This window comes from Ranitomeya imitator, chromosome 3 (genome assembly GCF_032444005.1).
Source record: "Ranitomeya imitator isolate aRanImi1 chromosome 3, aRanImi1.pri, whole genome shotgun sequence".
Lineage (NCBI taxonomy): Eukaryota > Metazoa > Chordata > Amphibia > Anura > Dendrobatidae > Ranitomeya > Ranitomeya imitator.
In genome coordinates, this window is record NC_091284.1 from 325886073 (window position 1) to 325903733 (window position 17661).

The following is a 17661-nucleotide window of genomic DNA, read 5'->3' on the forward strand; positions in this document are numbered from 1 at the left end:
CATAAATCTAAAAGTGGAAACAGTCGTCGAGGTGGTCAAAGCCTGTGTGGTTCTTCACAATTACATAATGGCTAAGGAGCGACCCAACATTGAACTGGATGAACCAGTTGCACACCCACTGCCTGATTTCCATCATCACCTGCTGCAGTCAACTGCAGCCATTGGTCACATGCGGGACCAATTTGTCGCCTTTTTTGATTCAGATATTGGACGTGTGTCATGGCAGGACAATGTTGTGTAAATGTCCTGTTGTAATTAGATCTGTACAAGTAACTTTCTGAAATGATGATAATCTCATTAATAAACTTGAGTTTTGGTTGTGTTGACCGTGTCTCCTATGTTTTTCCTCTACAAACCAAGGTTGTCCTAAAACTGGCAGTATTTGGTCTGTATTTAATATCAGTATTTGTAATCCAAAACCAGGAGTGTTGCTTTAAGCTTGGTGACGTCATTGCGTCCTGATTCTGTTCTGCAGTATCCATTGGACACAGACTGAAGAGACAATGACTGTCACATTCAAGAGATCTATACTTATCAAGTCAGGTGTCAGAAATAATGAATTCATGATGCACATAACAGCCTCATGAATTCACTATTTGTCACCTGTGCAGCTGAGCATAGATCTGCCGTGTGACCACCATTGTCCCTTCTATTTGTGTGTAATAGATTATGTACACAGAAGAGAAAATGGAGGTTATACAAGGCAGTTCTCTACTCACCAGGTCAGGTTTCAGAACTAATTTTTTTTTTTTTTTTTTTATGACACCTGACCTGACCAGTTCAGTAGAGTTCTCCACTGTATTTCTGCCATTTTCTCTTCAGACTGCAACTGAAGTCACAGCAGAAAGAAGAGATTATGGAGATAATACATCTCTTATTTTTGGGCCCACCTCATATCTTTATACTAAAGACACACAAAGGTGCAATTTTTTTTTCTAATAACTACTGGAGATATGATGTGGCCCAAAAATTAAGTGTGTGGTGAAGTTTCTTGGCGCACAGTGTGTGTTGCCGGCGGCGATAGACACAATAAACCAAACATAATTGTGGCAAATCAAACTGTATTTATTTTTTTAACAACCAAAAAAATTTAACTGCGCCGACTTGGGGTAGAGTGATGTATATGGGGGGTGTGAAGCACTGAGGCCTGGCTAACCGTGGACGACGCAGAGGTGACAGGAGATGGGGCAATGAAACTAGTGGGGTCTGATAGTTCGGGGATGGGGCTTGACACATGAGAGGCTTGAGACGCACTGGAAGGGAAGGACAAACCTAACATTACAGACACATTGGGAGGTGAAGGGGGAGGAATGCTAAGAGTTCTGTGCGTAGAGCGTGCAGCCATGCCAGAGTCCATAGCGCTCGGAGAGCGTGCAGACATGCCAGGGTCCTGCTGCATCGTGGTGTCAGTGGAGGAGGTCCAAGCAGGAGCAGCGGTTGTCACGGTGGTGGCGGTGGGATGTCCAACTGCACTCGTCATGGTGCTGGCGCTGTAGTGGAGTCCGCCTGTGGAAGGAATTGAGGTGGCCGTGCAGTGGTATGCAGCAGAAGTCGACATTGAGGTTAATCGTGAAGTGAAAGCACAGTTGGATATGGCGCCACTGTCTGCTGGAAATACCGACTGTTGCATAGCCTGCACGTAAGCAGCATTGCAGGCCTGCATGACACTCAGCTGGAGATCAGGAGTAAGGTGTTCTGACATGCCCTGCTCAATTTGGTTAAAAAAATGATGAGCTGGCCTCTGGAGGTCGGCTTTCACTTGATCAAGGCTTTTGGTGACCTCCTGGATACGTGCATTCAAGAGGTTATGTGAAACATCCATTCGGTCACCCAAAGCCTTGATTGCTTCGTGTAAAACCGAGCTCGAGTGCAAAAACTCGGGCATGAGTGACCTGTCCGAAGCCCTCTGCCACTGCCGGGAGGAGCCCCCCAAAAAAGGCAGTGGAAGAGGACTGCGAAAGGGGAAGACCTGATGGACCAGCTCCCTGGTCTCCAGTTAGTGTGGAAGGCCCACTTGCTGCTGCGCTGCTGGATGGCTGGGACGGGTCCGCGGCTGTCGGATGTAGGACCGCTCCAGAACCTGGGCCAACAGTAGTGCTCAATGTGCTGTGAAAAAACGAAAAAGAAAATTTACTACCAAATATTAACAAGACACCAAATCCTGTGGAATATAAACATACATAGTATGGCAATGCAATACAACCAAATGCACGTGATAAATACTTACGCTCTCTGGGCAAGGTCTGGTCTTAAAAATCCCAGAACACGATGGTATAGGGTGTTGTCCCAGCCATCCCACGGCTCTTTGGCCACCTTATTCCATAGGCACCGCAATGTGACGTTGTTTGAGTGCAGTGGATCCTGGGTGTTACACAACGGGATGAGGAGTTCGTTCTCTGAGATCATCCTCCCGTTGTGAAGCCTAAAAAATTAATAAAGTCATTAAAGTTTGGTCAATTAACATAAGGAAAAGAAAGAAAAAAGATGCAGAGAAATTGCATGAATAGGAAAGTCAACATACAAAAGCAATCCAGAAGAAAAAAGTAAAGAAATACGAATGGAAAGAAAGGAAGATTCAAGAGTATGACACTGAGGATACAGTAAACAGTCAGCCTTGTATACGTACCCGCTGCCATCTTTCCACCGGACCTTGACTCCGCTGCTCCTGCCCAGTCTCTGCCACAGATGAAGAAGAGCTCTAAGGAAAAAAAGGAAAAATTCAAATTGTCACATGTGTAGATGTGACAGTGAATACTTACCAATCTGACGAGGCAAGTACTCTCCTCACTGACATGCTCGACTTCTGACGGCCCAGGTAAAACTCCTCATGAGATGATGATGAAGACATTCTGATGCATGTAGAAAGACAGAAAAGCAATAAATTTGGACATGTAGAGACAGAAAACTGAAAATAAAGGCATTGGCTAGGATATACTCATTGTTCAGAGTCTGGTTTCCTTCAAGGTGCTTGCGTCAGTCTGCTCTGCTTCAGTGTCTGCTGAGTAGTGACCTGCAAATGTCCACTACCTCCCTTTATCACCTACTATGTGGGGGGTGGCTTATCAGTGTCTAGACATGTTTTCAATTGAAACGCATGTGTCCGCAAACGCATGCGTTCATATAGACAGCAATGCGTCTTTTTGGCGCAAACCTTGCGCAATCAACCGCATGCGTTACCAGGCGGCAAATTGACGCCTCTAAAAATTACTACATGTTGCATTTCCGCGCCAAGCCGCAAACGACGCAGGCGTCGTCAAACGCGGTAAAACGCGAACAATCACAAACGCATGCGTTCCTAATGTTAAATATAGGAATACACAACGCATGCGGATATATGCGGTAGAAACGCTGCGGACACAAACGCAAATGTGAAACCGGCCTTAGCCTAGTCACTGACAGGTTAATTGTATTTGCTGTCCCTTACATAGAACTCATGTTATAACATTTTAGGAAGTTTGCTGGATGTTGGTTGTGTGCTGGCATTGGGTCAATCCCTTTTATATAGTAAAAAATGAACCTATGTTTGTTTTCTTCTATAGCAAGAAGAATATTTATCATGAAGGTAAAAAAAAACCTAAAAAGGAGCGCTCCTGCTGAAGAAAGTAATGGAACAGAAATCAAGAAACCTAAGTGTAAGTAAGAAAATCTAGATAATTGGGATTGAGTACAAATTCCTAGTGTTTCTGTGGTAAGAAGGCCCCAATTCATCAGTCTATAACAGGAGCACATTTCTTGCCATGGTGCACGGCAGCTGAAATGTGTCAAACTATTTATGAGATGTAGGAATTTTATGAATTTTTACGTGTCTTAGGCTGGAGTCACACTCAGCGTAAGACAATACGGTCCGTATATTACGGCCGTAATACGCTGAAAAGTCCCCAAAATAGTGGTCCGTAGCTCTTCCGTAGGCAGGGTGTTTCAGTGTTTTTTGCGCATGGCATCCTCCGTATGGCATCCGTACTGCGTGTTTTGTTTTCTCCGCAGGCTTGCAAAACCGACATACGGCTGTACAAGGGATCCATGTGTAAAAAAATATATTACGTCTAAAATAAAAAAAATATATATATATCTATATCTATATCTCTCATCTGAGAATATCACATGTTTCCACTGCTCGAGGGATCAATTCTGGAGGTTTCTACACCACTGTAAACGCTTGGAAACATTTGTCATTGAGAGCAGCAGTTTTCTAATTGCAGCTTTTCCATGGAATCCAGATTTGTGCAGCTCCCGACAAACCGTTTTTGGTGAAACTGGGTTCTGTAGGTGGTCATTGAGCTCAGCAGTGATTTTCGGAGCCGTGGTCTTGCGATCCTCACAATTTTGCTTTAGAGTCCGACGGTCTCTCTGTCAACTTTGACTTTCTGCTGGACCTTCTTTGCTGCGGACGTTTTTCCTTCTCTTTCAAATGCAGTCATTACTTTGGAGACAGTACCTCTTGACACGCCAAGCATTCGGGCACTTTCTGTTACACTAGCGCCTGCCATACGAGCACCAACAATTTAGCCGCTTGAAAATACGAGAGGTCTACCATTGGTATCAGGTTCTCATCAATGTTCTTACAATTATGCAAAACAGTTAATTTACATACACATCTAATCAACTACAAAACATTACCATATGTCAGTTTGCATGTTCATCACATGGTCGAAGATTATGATGCCAAAACGTTAGGTGTTTCAATTATTTTGTCCAACCCCTGTGTGTGTGTGTACCTAATTTTGCAACCAAAAACTGGGAAAACTTATTGACTCAAGTATAAGCCTAGGGTGGAAAATGCAGCAGCTACCGGTAAATGTCAAAAATAAAAATGGATACCAATAAAAGTAAAATTAATTGAGACATCAGTAGGTTGTGTTTTTGAATATCCATATTGAATCAGGAGCCCCATATAATGCTCCATCCATATAAAACTGCCCCTTGTAATGCTGCATTACAAGCCCCATAGATGCTCCATATAAAACTGTGCCACATATAATGCTCCATACAATTCATTATTGCCCCATAGATGCTCCATATAAAACTGTGCCACATATAATGCTCCATACAATTCATTATTGCCCCATAGATGCTCCATATAAAGCTGTGCCACATATAATGCTGCTGCTGCTGCTGTAATAATAAAAAAAAAAAAAAAAAAAAAAAGACACTCTCCTCTCTTGCTGCCCGCAGCTCCTCAGCGTCCCGTCTCTCCGCACTGACTGTTCAGGCAGAGGGCATCGCGCACACGAATACGTCATCGCGCCCTCTGACCTCAACAGTCACAGCAAGAGGACGGAAGACGGAGCAGCGCCGGCGGGTGGAATGCGGACAGGTAAATATGAAATACTCACCTGCTCCGGCGCGGTCCCTGGCTCCTTCTCCCGGACAGATGGTCTCCGGGCACGGCAGCTTCTTCCTCTGTCAGCGGTCACTGGTACCGCTCATTACAGGAATGAATATGCGGCTCAACCCCTATGGGAGTGGAGTCCATATTCATTACTGTAATGAGCGGTACCAGTGACCGCTGACAGAGGAAGAGGTGCGGCACCCGAAGACCATGGGACAGCGCCATGAGCAGGTGAGCTTGCGACAGTCCCCTCTCCCCCTCACCCGCCGACCATGGCTCGAGGTATAAGCTGAGGGGGGGCACTTTCAGCCCAAAAATCTCGGCTTATACTCGAGATATATATATATATTTTATTATTGTTGTTTCTGGCCTGAGAGTCTTATATATGTGCCCCTGCTGTGTACTGTTTAATGGCTGCCTGTATACTGTTTTTCTATTCCACCACCCCCACCCAGGAGGTGTGGTATGATCAGGCCATGTTTCTGTATGGTCAGACACGGCCATTACACAGTATACAGCAGGGGCACATTTATAAGATTATCTCAGCACAGGAACATTTTATTTAAACCCCTCCAATTGTGGAAATTATTATTCCAAGATTTATTAAATGGTTTCCCATCAAAATACATTTTGTTGGGAAACCATTTTGTCGCTTATTTTGTGGAGGCAGATCTGTACAGTTGCCAAGTCAGCAAGTCCATTGACTTTAGTGCATGAATCCTATTATAATTTATTGGACCTGTGCTTAGTACAAGCTAAGTCATACAGTTGCCTTTAGGGTATGTGCACACATCAGGATTTCTTGCAGAAATTTCCTGACAAAAACCGGACATTTCTGCCAGAAATCCGCATGTTTTTTTTTTTTTTTGTTTTTTCCCCCAAGTACATTAAATAGCGGGAAAAACGTGAAAAATCCGCAAAATTAATGAACATGCTGCTTTTTTTACCGCAATGCGTTTTTTTTCACGGAAAAAAACACACCATGTGCACAAATTGCAGAATGCATTCTAAATGATAGGATGCATATGTCTGCATTTTTATCGCGAAAAAACCTGAACGTGTGCACATACCCTTACAGTTTTGCTCAGTGTGCTCTTGCATCTCATTATCCCCGATACATGCTTGGGTAGAGATGCATACATGAAGACATTCTTTAAAATAAAGGTTAAATCTAATTTTGTTTTAAACTGCATTCCTTTTCCTTATTTCAGTTGTTACTCACAGCTCCCACAAATCTGCAGGAGGCATTGTACTGACCCTTGGCCAAGGTGATGTAGGTCAGCTGGGTTTAGGAGAAGATGTCATGGAAAGAAAAAAGCCAGCACTGGTATCCCTTCCAGAGCCAATAGTCCAGGCTGAAGCAGGAGGAATGCACACAGTGTGCCTTGGAGCATCTGGTAGTGTGAGTTTACATCATATCGGTAACATATGGGCCTGTGAACACGTCGCAGGTTTTGTTAAGTTTTTTTTTCTCCTGCTCAGTATGGTCACAAACCCTAAAGTGTTTCCTGATGCCAGGACAGTGAATGAGGATCCTGAAGTCTCGGGCACACGTTGCTTATTTTTTCCTTGCAGATTTGCAGCAGTTTTGAATTTGTATTATGTCAGTTATTTCAGGGTTTTTGCTGCAGATTTCATCCATACTAATGAGTGGTGAAAAACCTGCACCAAAAACACTTCTAGAAACGCACCTAATTTTTACTGGCAAGAGATGCAGAAATATCTACTGCTCTTTTTCTATACCATAGATTTATACCTTTGGCTGTAATGATGAAGGGGCACTGGGCCGGGACACCACAGAAGAAGGATCAGAAACTCAACCAGCCAAAGTTGATTTGGCAGAAAAAGTGGTGCAGGTCTCAGCCGGAGACAGTCACACTGCGGCCCTGACAGCGGATGGACGGGTGTTCCTCTTTGGAGTTTTTAGGGTAATTTTTGCTTGTTTAATCTGCGTGAGATGGTTTCTTACCCACTGCCTTCTAATTTCTCTCCAAATGTGACTAAGGTTGAATTTCAGAATACTTTTATTTAGTATGAACTTTTGTATGGTGCTGGTTCTCTTCGCAGAGATCAAGCTTGTGTAGACATTCCTGCAGACAATACCTGGAAAGTTTTCGTTAGCTCTTGTTCTGAAGGATTAAAAACTCTAGCCTAACTCATTTTAAGGTTGATATGAACTTATTCGGGCAGCTTTCATTACATGGTACAGTGAATTTTTTATGTCTGTTGAATTGGGTCTCTTCAGTGCCAGACACTTGTTTCCCTCCCCAAGCTACATTACAGGTTTTGACGCTACTGTTAGGGTATGTGCACACGTAAGAATTTCTTTTTCAATTTTTTTTTTTATTGATTTTTCATTATATGGGGATATGGATACAGGGGTGAAGGAAAGATGGGTGAAGGGAAAGAAATCCCCAAGTATTATGGGGATTGAGGAAAGAAAGACAGGCATATGTACAAACCAACATACAGTAGCATAAATTTACCCGAAATAGCTGTCGCTTCATATTAGCACCTAAAAGTAAAGCAACCTTTCAAAGTAGTAGATCAGTATGAAATATAAACAGAGCTCAACGTTGCTTTAAATATGCAAGCATGTAGTAGCATACGTAGACCCAATAGTTTGTTGCTTCGTAATGAATCTAAAAGAAAAGCATCCTTTCAGAGTAGTAACACAATATGAAGTTTTAACAATATTAAATGTTGCTTAGGAGTTAGGCCTAGAAGTAGAACATAACACAATATAATTGCTTCATGTAAGTCCTGAAAGTTGGGTACTGAGTAGTATCGCTGACCACTCGGTATTATAAGCTATACAGTAATATAGTTTGCTAGAATAAAAGCCTAAAAGTCTATAAAGCAAAAGTAAAGTAGGTTATGTTATGTAATATAAGGCCTGCCGCGTCCGGGAATGCCCTGTGGCAATCCTAAGACCATGTGGAGGAAAGTTCGGTTCAATCCAAACAAAAATAAAGAAAGCTTTAAAAGTGGAAGATTTATTTCAGTTACTCAAATGACTCTTCAAAAAAAAAATTACCAGCATTGGAATTTGGTCAGCCTGGGTAAATGCCCAAATTTACTGCATAGGGTGATCCAAAGGAGGCCTCAGTGAATTTAATTCCAGCACATTTGAGGAATTTAATGCCCTCAACCGGAGAAGTAATGTGTTAAACCTGACGAATATTTCACCTGGAGAGTTGAAGATCTGGTCCAGACATAAGGAAGTCCGACTCGTAGCAGTTCACGTGTGATATGTGAGAAGGCTCTTCTTTTTTGCAGAGTGACTTTTGACAGGTCTTTGTAAAAGACCAAGTGGTTGTAAGAGGATGCAAGAAATCTCGGTTCCTTCGGAATACCAAGAAGCGCATTCCTCACCCAGTTTGGATAAAACGAAACAATCACATCTCTTGACAGATCTTTTGGAAGCGAGGGCGGTCTATGTATTCCAACTGCTTTTTCGATCAGATTTTCCTTCGTGTTAGGAAACAAGTGAAAGATCAATGAGGAGACGTAATCTTTCAGCTGGGAAGTCTGAATCGTCTCTGGTATACCTCTGATCTTAATGGTTTTCTTCCTTCTGAAATCCTCAAAATTAGCTAAGTTGGTTTTGAAGAGGTCCGTATTTTTTTTGAATCTCGTCCACTGGATTTGAGGGTTTGGGAATGGTTTGAAAAGTGCTATGTTTGTTTTCTTTGTTTTTGTTGTTGGATACAATTGGTTCTGGAAGAGGCCGACATATGTAGTAGAAGAAATTAGCTCAGTGTCGGTATTTACCGAGACTAGCACATCTTTAAAAAGTCTCTTTATGAAAACTTCGGAAGCTTTTGAATTATTTGTTTAGAATCAAAATTGGCTCCTTTATTGCAAAGATTAGTTGTGATTAAAAAGGTTCTAAGCAAAGTCACCATGAAACCCTCAGACGGATAATCATCGGATGCTGTGATCTCATCCAATAGTAGAAGATTAGTGGAAGGATTTTCAGACTTCTAATTTTCAGCAGGATTAAAGTTCTCACATGAGATCTCATTTATTGAGGAATTTTCAGAGAGGTCACCTGAATCGTGTTCCGAAATGTCAGACATCTCAGAAAGCTCTTTTGATTGTAATCCCTCCAGGCTCTCCAAGGATCCAGGAAAGTCGTTAGGTGGATCTTTTAATACGTCTTCGTCTCCTCCACCCCCATGGGCTCTTAGTGACTCATCAAATCTTTTAAAGGAAATGTCCAGAGCCCTATAGAACTCCGATTTAAACTTAGGACTGTTCATCAGAATATTCGGAGTCCCAGATGCCCCCCTGATAATGTACCTTTAAGTCTCACTCTGAGTGTCTATGGCGTTATTGCAGGAAGGGCCAATTTCAATAGGGTTATGATCGCTAGAATGTACATTAAGCTCATAAGTGGATGAGTGTATGCGCTGTGTGGGAAGATGTAAACTGCTTACCAGCGCTGATGTCCATTGACCCCTTCCTGTCTCATGCCTGGACCTCAATCTACTGGCAGTGGTTTCCAGCAAGAAGTTTTTTTTTCTTCCTCCATGTCGAAGCTCCCCCGGCGTGTTCCGATGTCCTCCCCATCCGTCTGCAGCGCTGCGCCTTTGTGTCTCTGCGTCAGTGCTGGAGCCCTCGGTGTCAGGGCTTCCTCCTCTAGCCCCTGGCTCCTGCCGTGTGAACCAGGAGATTCCCCCCTCAGCGCTGCTGAGACTGGTCCCTTCAGAACCATGCTGCGGTAACCGAGCGCTTCTTTGTTTCTCCCCCGCAGCTGGTTGTGGCCGGGTCTTCACCCCCTCTCTATCCCTCGACACGAACTCGGGCGCTTCATGGTTCAGGGATCTCCCCTGATTCCAGGCGCTCAGCTGCTTCTCACAGGGCGCCCGCGGCTGCAGAGCCGCTGAGTCATCCCTGGCTGCTCTCCACTTCCTGCCGGTGCTTGGGCTTACCGCGATCTTCTGTCTCGCTGCTGTTAGTCTGGTGTTAGGGCCTCGGTGGAGAGGGTTCTCCCCCCAGTTGGGGTCCCGCGGGTCTGTTGTAGGCTAGTGCGCTCCAAATTCTCCAGGGGTTGCTGAGAGTTCGGCACTTGAAGAGTGGGCCTGGTCAGTTTACCCACCGGCGCTGGAAGGCCTCTGCCAGGCATACTCCCGTTGCTTTGTCCCCGGGAGGGATTCCTTTCCACAGGAGCAGGTCTCCTCTTCTTATAACTGGACCCAGGCATATTAATGAAGCCTTTTTGTATAAAAATTCCGCTTTTTATGTATGCTTATACAGCTTGGATTGGGGAAATTGCAGGAGCCTCTATGAAGCACGTTTGCTCACTTCCCCTAGCAAACTCCGCCCCCCACACATAAGAATTTCTTGCACAAAATTCCTGAAGAAAACCGCATGCGTTTTTTGCGCCTTTTTTTGCTGTGCTTTCCCAATGCATTATATGGCGGAAAAAAAACGCAAAATTAATGAGCATGCTGCGTTTTTTACCGCGATGCCTTTTTTTTTGCGGAAAAACGCATCATGTGCACAAAAAATGCTAAATGATAGGATGCATATGTATGCTTTTTTTTTAATGCGTTTTTATCGCGGGGAAAAAAAACCGCAACGTGTGCACACAGCCTTAGAGAGGCCTCCAGTATCTGACCAGTTAGTGTGCACCACTTTGCACCCCTGACTGTCAGCTGTTCTGATGCCAGTTGTGGTCGCAACTTCAAAGTTTTTTTTTTTTTCCAATGGTATACAAAAAATAGGCATATTTGGGGAAAAAATCAATCCGTTTCCGACAAAACTCTGTGAATGACTGGAATAAACAAACTGCTAAAATCTTAGCCCAGCTGTGTGAAAGGGCCACAATGCATTTGTAACTGGCACAAGTTTGGCACATTGAAGTTTCTCTGATACTTTAGCTCTTTCCCGTTAGCTTGAATGGAATTCTGTGTATTGCTGAACCTGATTCTTGTGTCTGCTTGCATGAACTTTGTTTATTTCTTTATCGCTTCATTGGGGATAACCGTGGGTGTATGCTGCTGCTGCTGCTAGGAGGCTGACACTATGCAAAAAGGAAAAGAACAATAGCTCCTCCCCGGCAGTATACACCCCCGACAGGCACTGAGCATCCCAGTTTGTGTTTAGTGTCTGTAGGAGGCGGACCTGGATCTCCCAGATCCGCAGCTAATCACTTGTTGTTTTTTACTAATTGTTTATTTTGTTTCCAGATTCAACTCTTAGGGAATCAGGGTGTTAATTCACTCTGCCTTCCCATTATTAGCGGCTGAGCGAGCAGTGTGGTGTCACCCGCATCGCAACACTCAGGCCGGCTGGCAGGACACTGAGCTTGGTGGCTGGTCCTTGCCGAATTTCCTCCTCACCCCTCTCCTCGGACAGGGCTGAGAGGGAGACTCTAGTCACCAGCGATGACCTCCCCCAAAACCTTTTTTCCATAAGGGGGTTGATGCAGTCTCCTGGAAGAGGGTTCTATTCTCCAGCGTTCCTTCCTTCCCTTGGGCCCCTGGCCGACCCTCACCATACAGCACTGAAGATCAAGGTAATGAAGATATACCGGGGAGAAGGGGATTGGTTTGAATTACGCGGGATCCCTTCCCTCCCCTGGACCTGTCTGCGCTGTCCTGCCATCTATTCCATGCGCACAGGCTCTAGTAAATGATCGGCGCCGCGGCTTCCCTTTTTTACTTTTCACTTTACCTCAGTTCTTGCCGATCAGCCACACCTCCTAATCGCCCACGTTTTCTCGGCGCCCAGCAATTGATTATTTATTTTTATGTGGCTCCACCCCCCCTACCCTTTTACCGCTGGACCTATCAGGGGTTTTCTTTCTCTTTCCGGTCATTGGCTGTGTGCTTATCCACTCCTCCCCCCCCCCCCCCCATTCCCCACGAGGTCCCTATTCCTGCCTCCATCTTGGTTTCTGCTTCCTATCCGGACGCCACACCGCTCGGGGGGCACAGATACCGGCTCGGCTGCAGCTCTTGCCTTCCTGTACAGTAGGCTCTTATCCGTACCCTAGCATCCTCCCCTGCAGTATTTCATTCTCCGGAGGCAGCGCTGCAGTAGTTTAGACTTACACAGGCAGAGCTTTCCAACCCTTTTTTTTTTTTTCTTACTATAAGCTCACAGCTTACATATGTCCAACTCTATTAGGGCTTCTGTTTCCAAACCCACAATCATTCATTACGCTTGCTCACGCTGCAAGAAAAAGTGGTCAGCAGGTCAGTCGTCACCCTTCTGCCAATCCTGTAGTCCGCCTACCATGTCTGCCCCGCAGGAAGCTTCCGAACCTCTGGATGAGTGCACTCCCCCTCCCCCAGAGTGGGCTGTTGCTATGTCTGTCAGTCTCCGACTTGACTAAAGTATCCCAATCTCTGGTCCAGGCGCTTGAATGTCTTCCGCATCTATCTACAGCCACCAGTGCTCCGACCGTCTCTCATGGCAAGTCGCACGCACCTGTTATTGACCCTCAGAAGAACGTGCCGGCCGTTCTAGAAAGAGGTCCCGGTCTGGCTCCTCTTACAGCTCTCCGGGTCCCTCCGTAGTTCCCAAGCTGCTCACCTCTTCCCAATTCCCCTCTTCGGAGGAGGACCTTGGGTCGGACATAGATTCCCAGTCCGGGTCTGGGTCTGACTCAGACCTGACGTCCGGCATACAGACTATTGTAGATAGCCTAGATTGCCAAGATAAGACTATCTCCCAAACTCTTAAACTTAAACAGGACGAGGTTCCCTCACAGGATCCTTCTGTCTCCTTCAAACGGGTCAAGCGTCCTTCTCGCTCCTTTCCCAATCACGAGGAATTTGAGTCTACCCTGTCTAAGCACTGGGAACATCCTGAGAAGCGTTTCCCAGGTAGAAAACACCTGGACGTATTATACCCTTTTAGTGCTGACCTTCTTGCAAAATGGGCAGAATCCCCAAAGGTGGAACTGCCGGTTTCCCGTCTTTCATCCAAGACAGTCCTGTCCTTACCAGACAGTGCGTCTCTTAAAGACTCTACGGACAGACAGATTGAGACTCTAGCCAAATAAGCTTTTGAGGCATCAGGAGCTTCCCTCTGCCCCAGTTTCGCCTCCACCTGGGTGGCAAAGGCCATTTCCGCCTGGGCCAAGATTCTTCAAGGCATTTTGGCTTCGGCTTCCCCACAGGAACTGGCTGATTTGGCGGACCAGATTGGCCACGCGGGCAAATACGTTTTGGCTGCCTCCTTGGATCCAGCGGCCTGCTCTGCAAGGGCAAGTAGCAACATCATTGCTATACGCCGCATTCTTTGGCTCAAAGCAAGGAGCGCAGATACAACTTCTAAGAAGTCTCTCACCAACCTAGCCTTTCAGGGTTCCAGACTCTTTGGCTCTCGGATAGACCAGATCATTTCTGGTGCCACGGGAGGAAAAAGTACTTCCCTCCCTCAGTCTAGACCAAGACGTTTCTTCAACAAGAAGTGCCCTAGGCCTTTTAGGCACTTTCGTCAATTTCGGACCTCTGACTCCTCTTCCCAGCAGGAGCAACCTTCCGATTCAGGAGAGCAGAGGAGACACTCTTAAAAGCCAGCACCCAGATGGAGAACTAAGAGACAACCTCTGGCTCCCGTTCCGATATATTTCGTTCCCAGTGACGGGTCGCCCCCACCTGGAATGATTTCCAGGGTGGGAGGCAGACTTCTTTCCTTGCGGGACGCCTGGGTCAGAGAGATAGTTACCTCCGGTTACAAGATCGAATTTTCTTCCCTTCCGGAAAATCGTTTCTTCCTCTCTCGTCCACCAAGGCAACCGTCTCAACTACCCGGTTTTCTTCAGGCCGTCTCTTCCCTGGTCACAGCTGGCGTAGTCGTTCCTGTCACTTCAAACGAGTGTTTTTCGAGGTTCTACTCGATCCTCTTTGTAGTCCCCCAAGAAGGACTGTTCCCTTCGTCCAATTCTGGATCTCAAGTTTTTGAACCACCATTTTCGACTCCACCACTTCAGGATGGAGTCATTGCGGTCTGTGATTGCCGCCATGGAGCCTTTCGGTTTGCTATCCAAGAAGAGCACTACAAATTCACGGCCCTCCCGTTCGGCCTGGCGTCGACCCCCAGGGTCTTAACCAAGATCATGGCGGCGGTCATGGCTATCCTTCATTCCATCATCCCCTACCTGGACGATCTTTTGATCAAGGGTTCATCTCCTCGAGACTGTGCGCGAAGCCTCCAGATCTCTCTGGATACTCTGACTCGCCTCGGCTGGATCATCAACCGGGACAGTCCTCTCTGATTCCCTGCCAGCGCCTGTCCTTTCTGGGCATGGAATTCGACACGAACTTGGCTCAGGTCTTCCTTCCCCTGGACAAGTTCTCCGGTCTCCGCAAGGCAGCCCGATCTCTCAAACACCCAGCTCCTCGCTCGCTTCGGTTCTGTATGGCAGTCCTGGGAAAGATGGTTGCCTCCATGGAGGCCATTCCTTTTGCCCAATTCCACACCCGTCCCCTCCAACTGTTTCTTCTCTCCACTTGGAACAGATCCACGACCTCACTGGACCGCCCTGTTCATCTGCCTCGCCAAGTTCGGCAGTCACTGACCTGGTGGACCCTGTCTTCATCGCTCCTCATATTGAGGTGTTTCCTTCTGCTTCAGTGGCAGGTCATCACCACAGATGCCAGCTTGCTCGGTTGGGGAGCGGCCTTTCGACATCTCACAGCGCAGGGTCGCTGGACCCCTCAGGAGGCTCTTCTTCCTGTCAACTTACTGGAGATCAGAGCAATTTTTCTTGCCCTACTCCACTGGCAATCACTCCTGGCAGGTCGTCCCGTCCGCATCCAGTCGGACAACGCCACGGCCGTGGCGTACTGAAACCACCAGGGCGGGATGCGCAGCAGTCAGGTGATGGCAGAAGCAGCAAAGGTACTTCATTGGGTGGAACGTGACGTTCCGGTCATTTCAGCTGTCGACATTACGGAGGTCGAAAATTGGGCAGCCGACTTCCTCAGCCGCCAGGGCCTGGCAGCGGGCGAGTGGTCTCTCCATCCTTCAGTATTCGACCAGATTTGTTTTCGTTGGGGCACCCCAGACGTCGACGACATGGCGTCTGATGAACCACAAGGTTCCTTTATTCGTGGCCAGATCCTGGGATCCTCTGGCCATCAGCCACGACGCCCTGGTAATCCCATGGATGCAGTTTCAGTTTCCTTACCTGTTTTCCCCTCTCCCCTTGATCCCAAGGGTAGTGAAAAAGAGGGGATTCCGGTCATTCTCATAGCTCCAGACTGGCCAAGGCGCTCCTGGTACGCGGAGCTCGTCAGCATGCTCGCGGATACCCCTTGGAGACTCGCAGACCGCCCAGATCTTCTCACAGGGCCCACTCTTCCACCAGAGTTCTCAGTCCCTGCATTTAAGGGCATGGCTGTTGAGGCCGCGGTTCTGAGGGAGTCTGGTTTTCTCATCAGGTCATACAGACCATGATCAGAGCCAGGAAGCCAACTTCTTCTCGCATTTACCACAGGTATTGGAAGGCTTTCTTCCGGTGGTGCGAGACACACGACGTCTTTCCGATATTTTTTTTTTTTTCCCCTTCCGGACTTTCTGGGTTTCCTGCAGTCAGGTTTCGACTCGGGTTTGTCCCTCAGTACCCTAAAGGGTCAAGTTTCCACCTTGTCCATTCTTTTCCAAAGGGACTTGGCTTCCATCTCTCAAGTGAAGACCTTTCTGCAAGGAGTTGCTTATCTTGCTCCTCCTTTTCGTCCTCCGCTGGAACCTTGGGACCTTAATTTGGTTCTCAGTGCCCTTCAGACCGTTCCTTTTTGAACCGCTTCAGGACGTCTTTTTCCTTTCTTTCCTGGAAGGTGGCCTTCCTCATTGCCATCACTTCAATTAGAAGAGTTTCTGAGTTGGCAGCATTATCCTGCCGCTCCCCTTTCCTGTTTCATCATCAGGACAAGGTCGTTCTAAGACCGGTCCCAGAGTTTCTTCCCAAGGTGGTTTCCACTTTCCACATCAATGAGGATATCATTCTTCCTTCTTTTTGCCCTTCCCCTTGGAGAAGTCTCTTCACAAGCTTGACGTTGTCAGGGCCGTTCGGATCTATCTTTCTAGAACTGCCCATTTTCGCAAATCTGACTGTCATTGCTGAGGGTCGCCGGTAGGCCTTCAAGCATCCAAATCCACAATTTCTCGCTGGATTCGTTCTGCTATAACGAAATCCTACCATGCTTGAGACACAGCCCCCTCCTTGGGTACAGGCCCACTCCACCAGAGCTGTCGGTGCTTCCTGGGCTGTTCGTCACCAAGCCTCCGCTTTGCAGGTTTGCAAGGCTGCCACCTGGTCCTCTTTGCATACGTTCACGAGGTTCTACAGGGTTCATACCCAGACCTTGTCAGATGCATGTTTTGGTAGGATGGCAGGCGGCGTTCGGACACCGGCCGACCCGAGACCTTTTCTCGTTTCCTTTCTACCCACCCTTTTCTGGGACTGCTTTTGGACGTCCCACGGTTATGTGTCGCCCAAATGAAGCGATTAAAAGTATTTTTGGTGCTCACCGTAAAATCTTTCTTGGAGCCTTCATTGGGGGACATAGCACCCTCCCTGGTTATTTGTTCTTGGTAGCGTTTTTGGGCCTACAATCCCCGATTGAGTTGTTACGCATGTGTGTTAAGTTATGGTTGTTTCTCCTACTGCTTTTTTTTTTCACCAACTGGGATGCTCAGTGCCTGTCGGGGGTGTATACTGCCGGGAAGGAGCTATTGTTTTCCTTTTTGCATAGTGTCGGCCTCCTAGCAGCAGCAGCAGCAGCATACACCCACGGTTATCTGTGTCCCCTAATGAAGGCTCCAAGAAAGAGATTTTACGGTGAGTTCCAAAAATCCCTCTTTTTTTTTTTTTTTTTTTATGCAGGATAACAATGGTGTTATTGGTTTACTTCAGCCAATGAAGAAAAGTATGGTCCCTGTACAAGTTCATTTAAATGCACCAGTTGTCAAAATAGCCTCGGGTGAGTAAATTTTAAAGATGGCATGGCATAATGCTCATTTGTGATGGTTACTTGTGCTGTAAATCTCTGGTTACTTTCAAATGTGTACTACATACTGTTTATATGGTTTTTTTTTTTTGGTTTTTTTTTAAATAAAGGGAATGATCATCTGGTGATGCTTACCTCAGATGGGTATCTTTACACATCTGGCTGTGGAGAGCAGGGCCAGCTTGGCAGGGTGCCAGAGAGGTTCACTAATCGAGGAGGACGTAAAGGCCTAAGTGAGTGTGGTGTTTGTCTGTTTTTTTGTTTTGTTTGTTTTTTAGCACTATGAATTTAATGGTGAAGATGTGTCTGTTTAACCCCTTAGCGACCGCCGATACGCCTTTTAACGGCGGCCGCTAA

The 17661-nt window shown here is 46.5% G+C and overlaps 1 protein-coding gene across 2 annotated transcripts in view; it reads left to right on the plus strand.

The window, feature by feature from the left end:
- The window catches only part of RCC1 (regulator of chromosome condensation 1), a 72716-nt gene that overhangs the window by 18764 nt on the left and 36291 nt on the right, over window positions 1-17661 (plus strand). For both annotated transcript variants that reach the window (XM_069756693.1, XM_069756694.1), the window contains exons 2-6: window positions 3540-3632; window positions 6541-6731; window positions 7078-7257; window positions 17181-17277; window positions 17415-17537. In XM_069756693.1, coding sequence (XP_069612794.1) covers window positions 3557-3632; window positions 6541-6731; window positions 7078-7257; window positions 17181-17277; window positions 17415-17537 — 667 coding nt within the window. In that variant the 5' untranslated portion in view covers window positions 3540-3556. The remainder of the gene's footprint in view (window positions 1-3539; window positions 3633-6540; window positions 6732-7077; window positions 7258-17180; window positions 17278-17414; window positions 17538-17661) is intronic.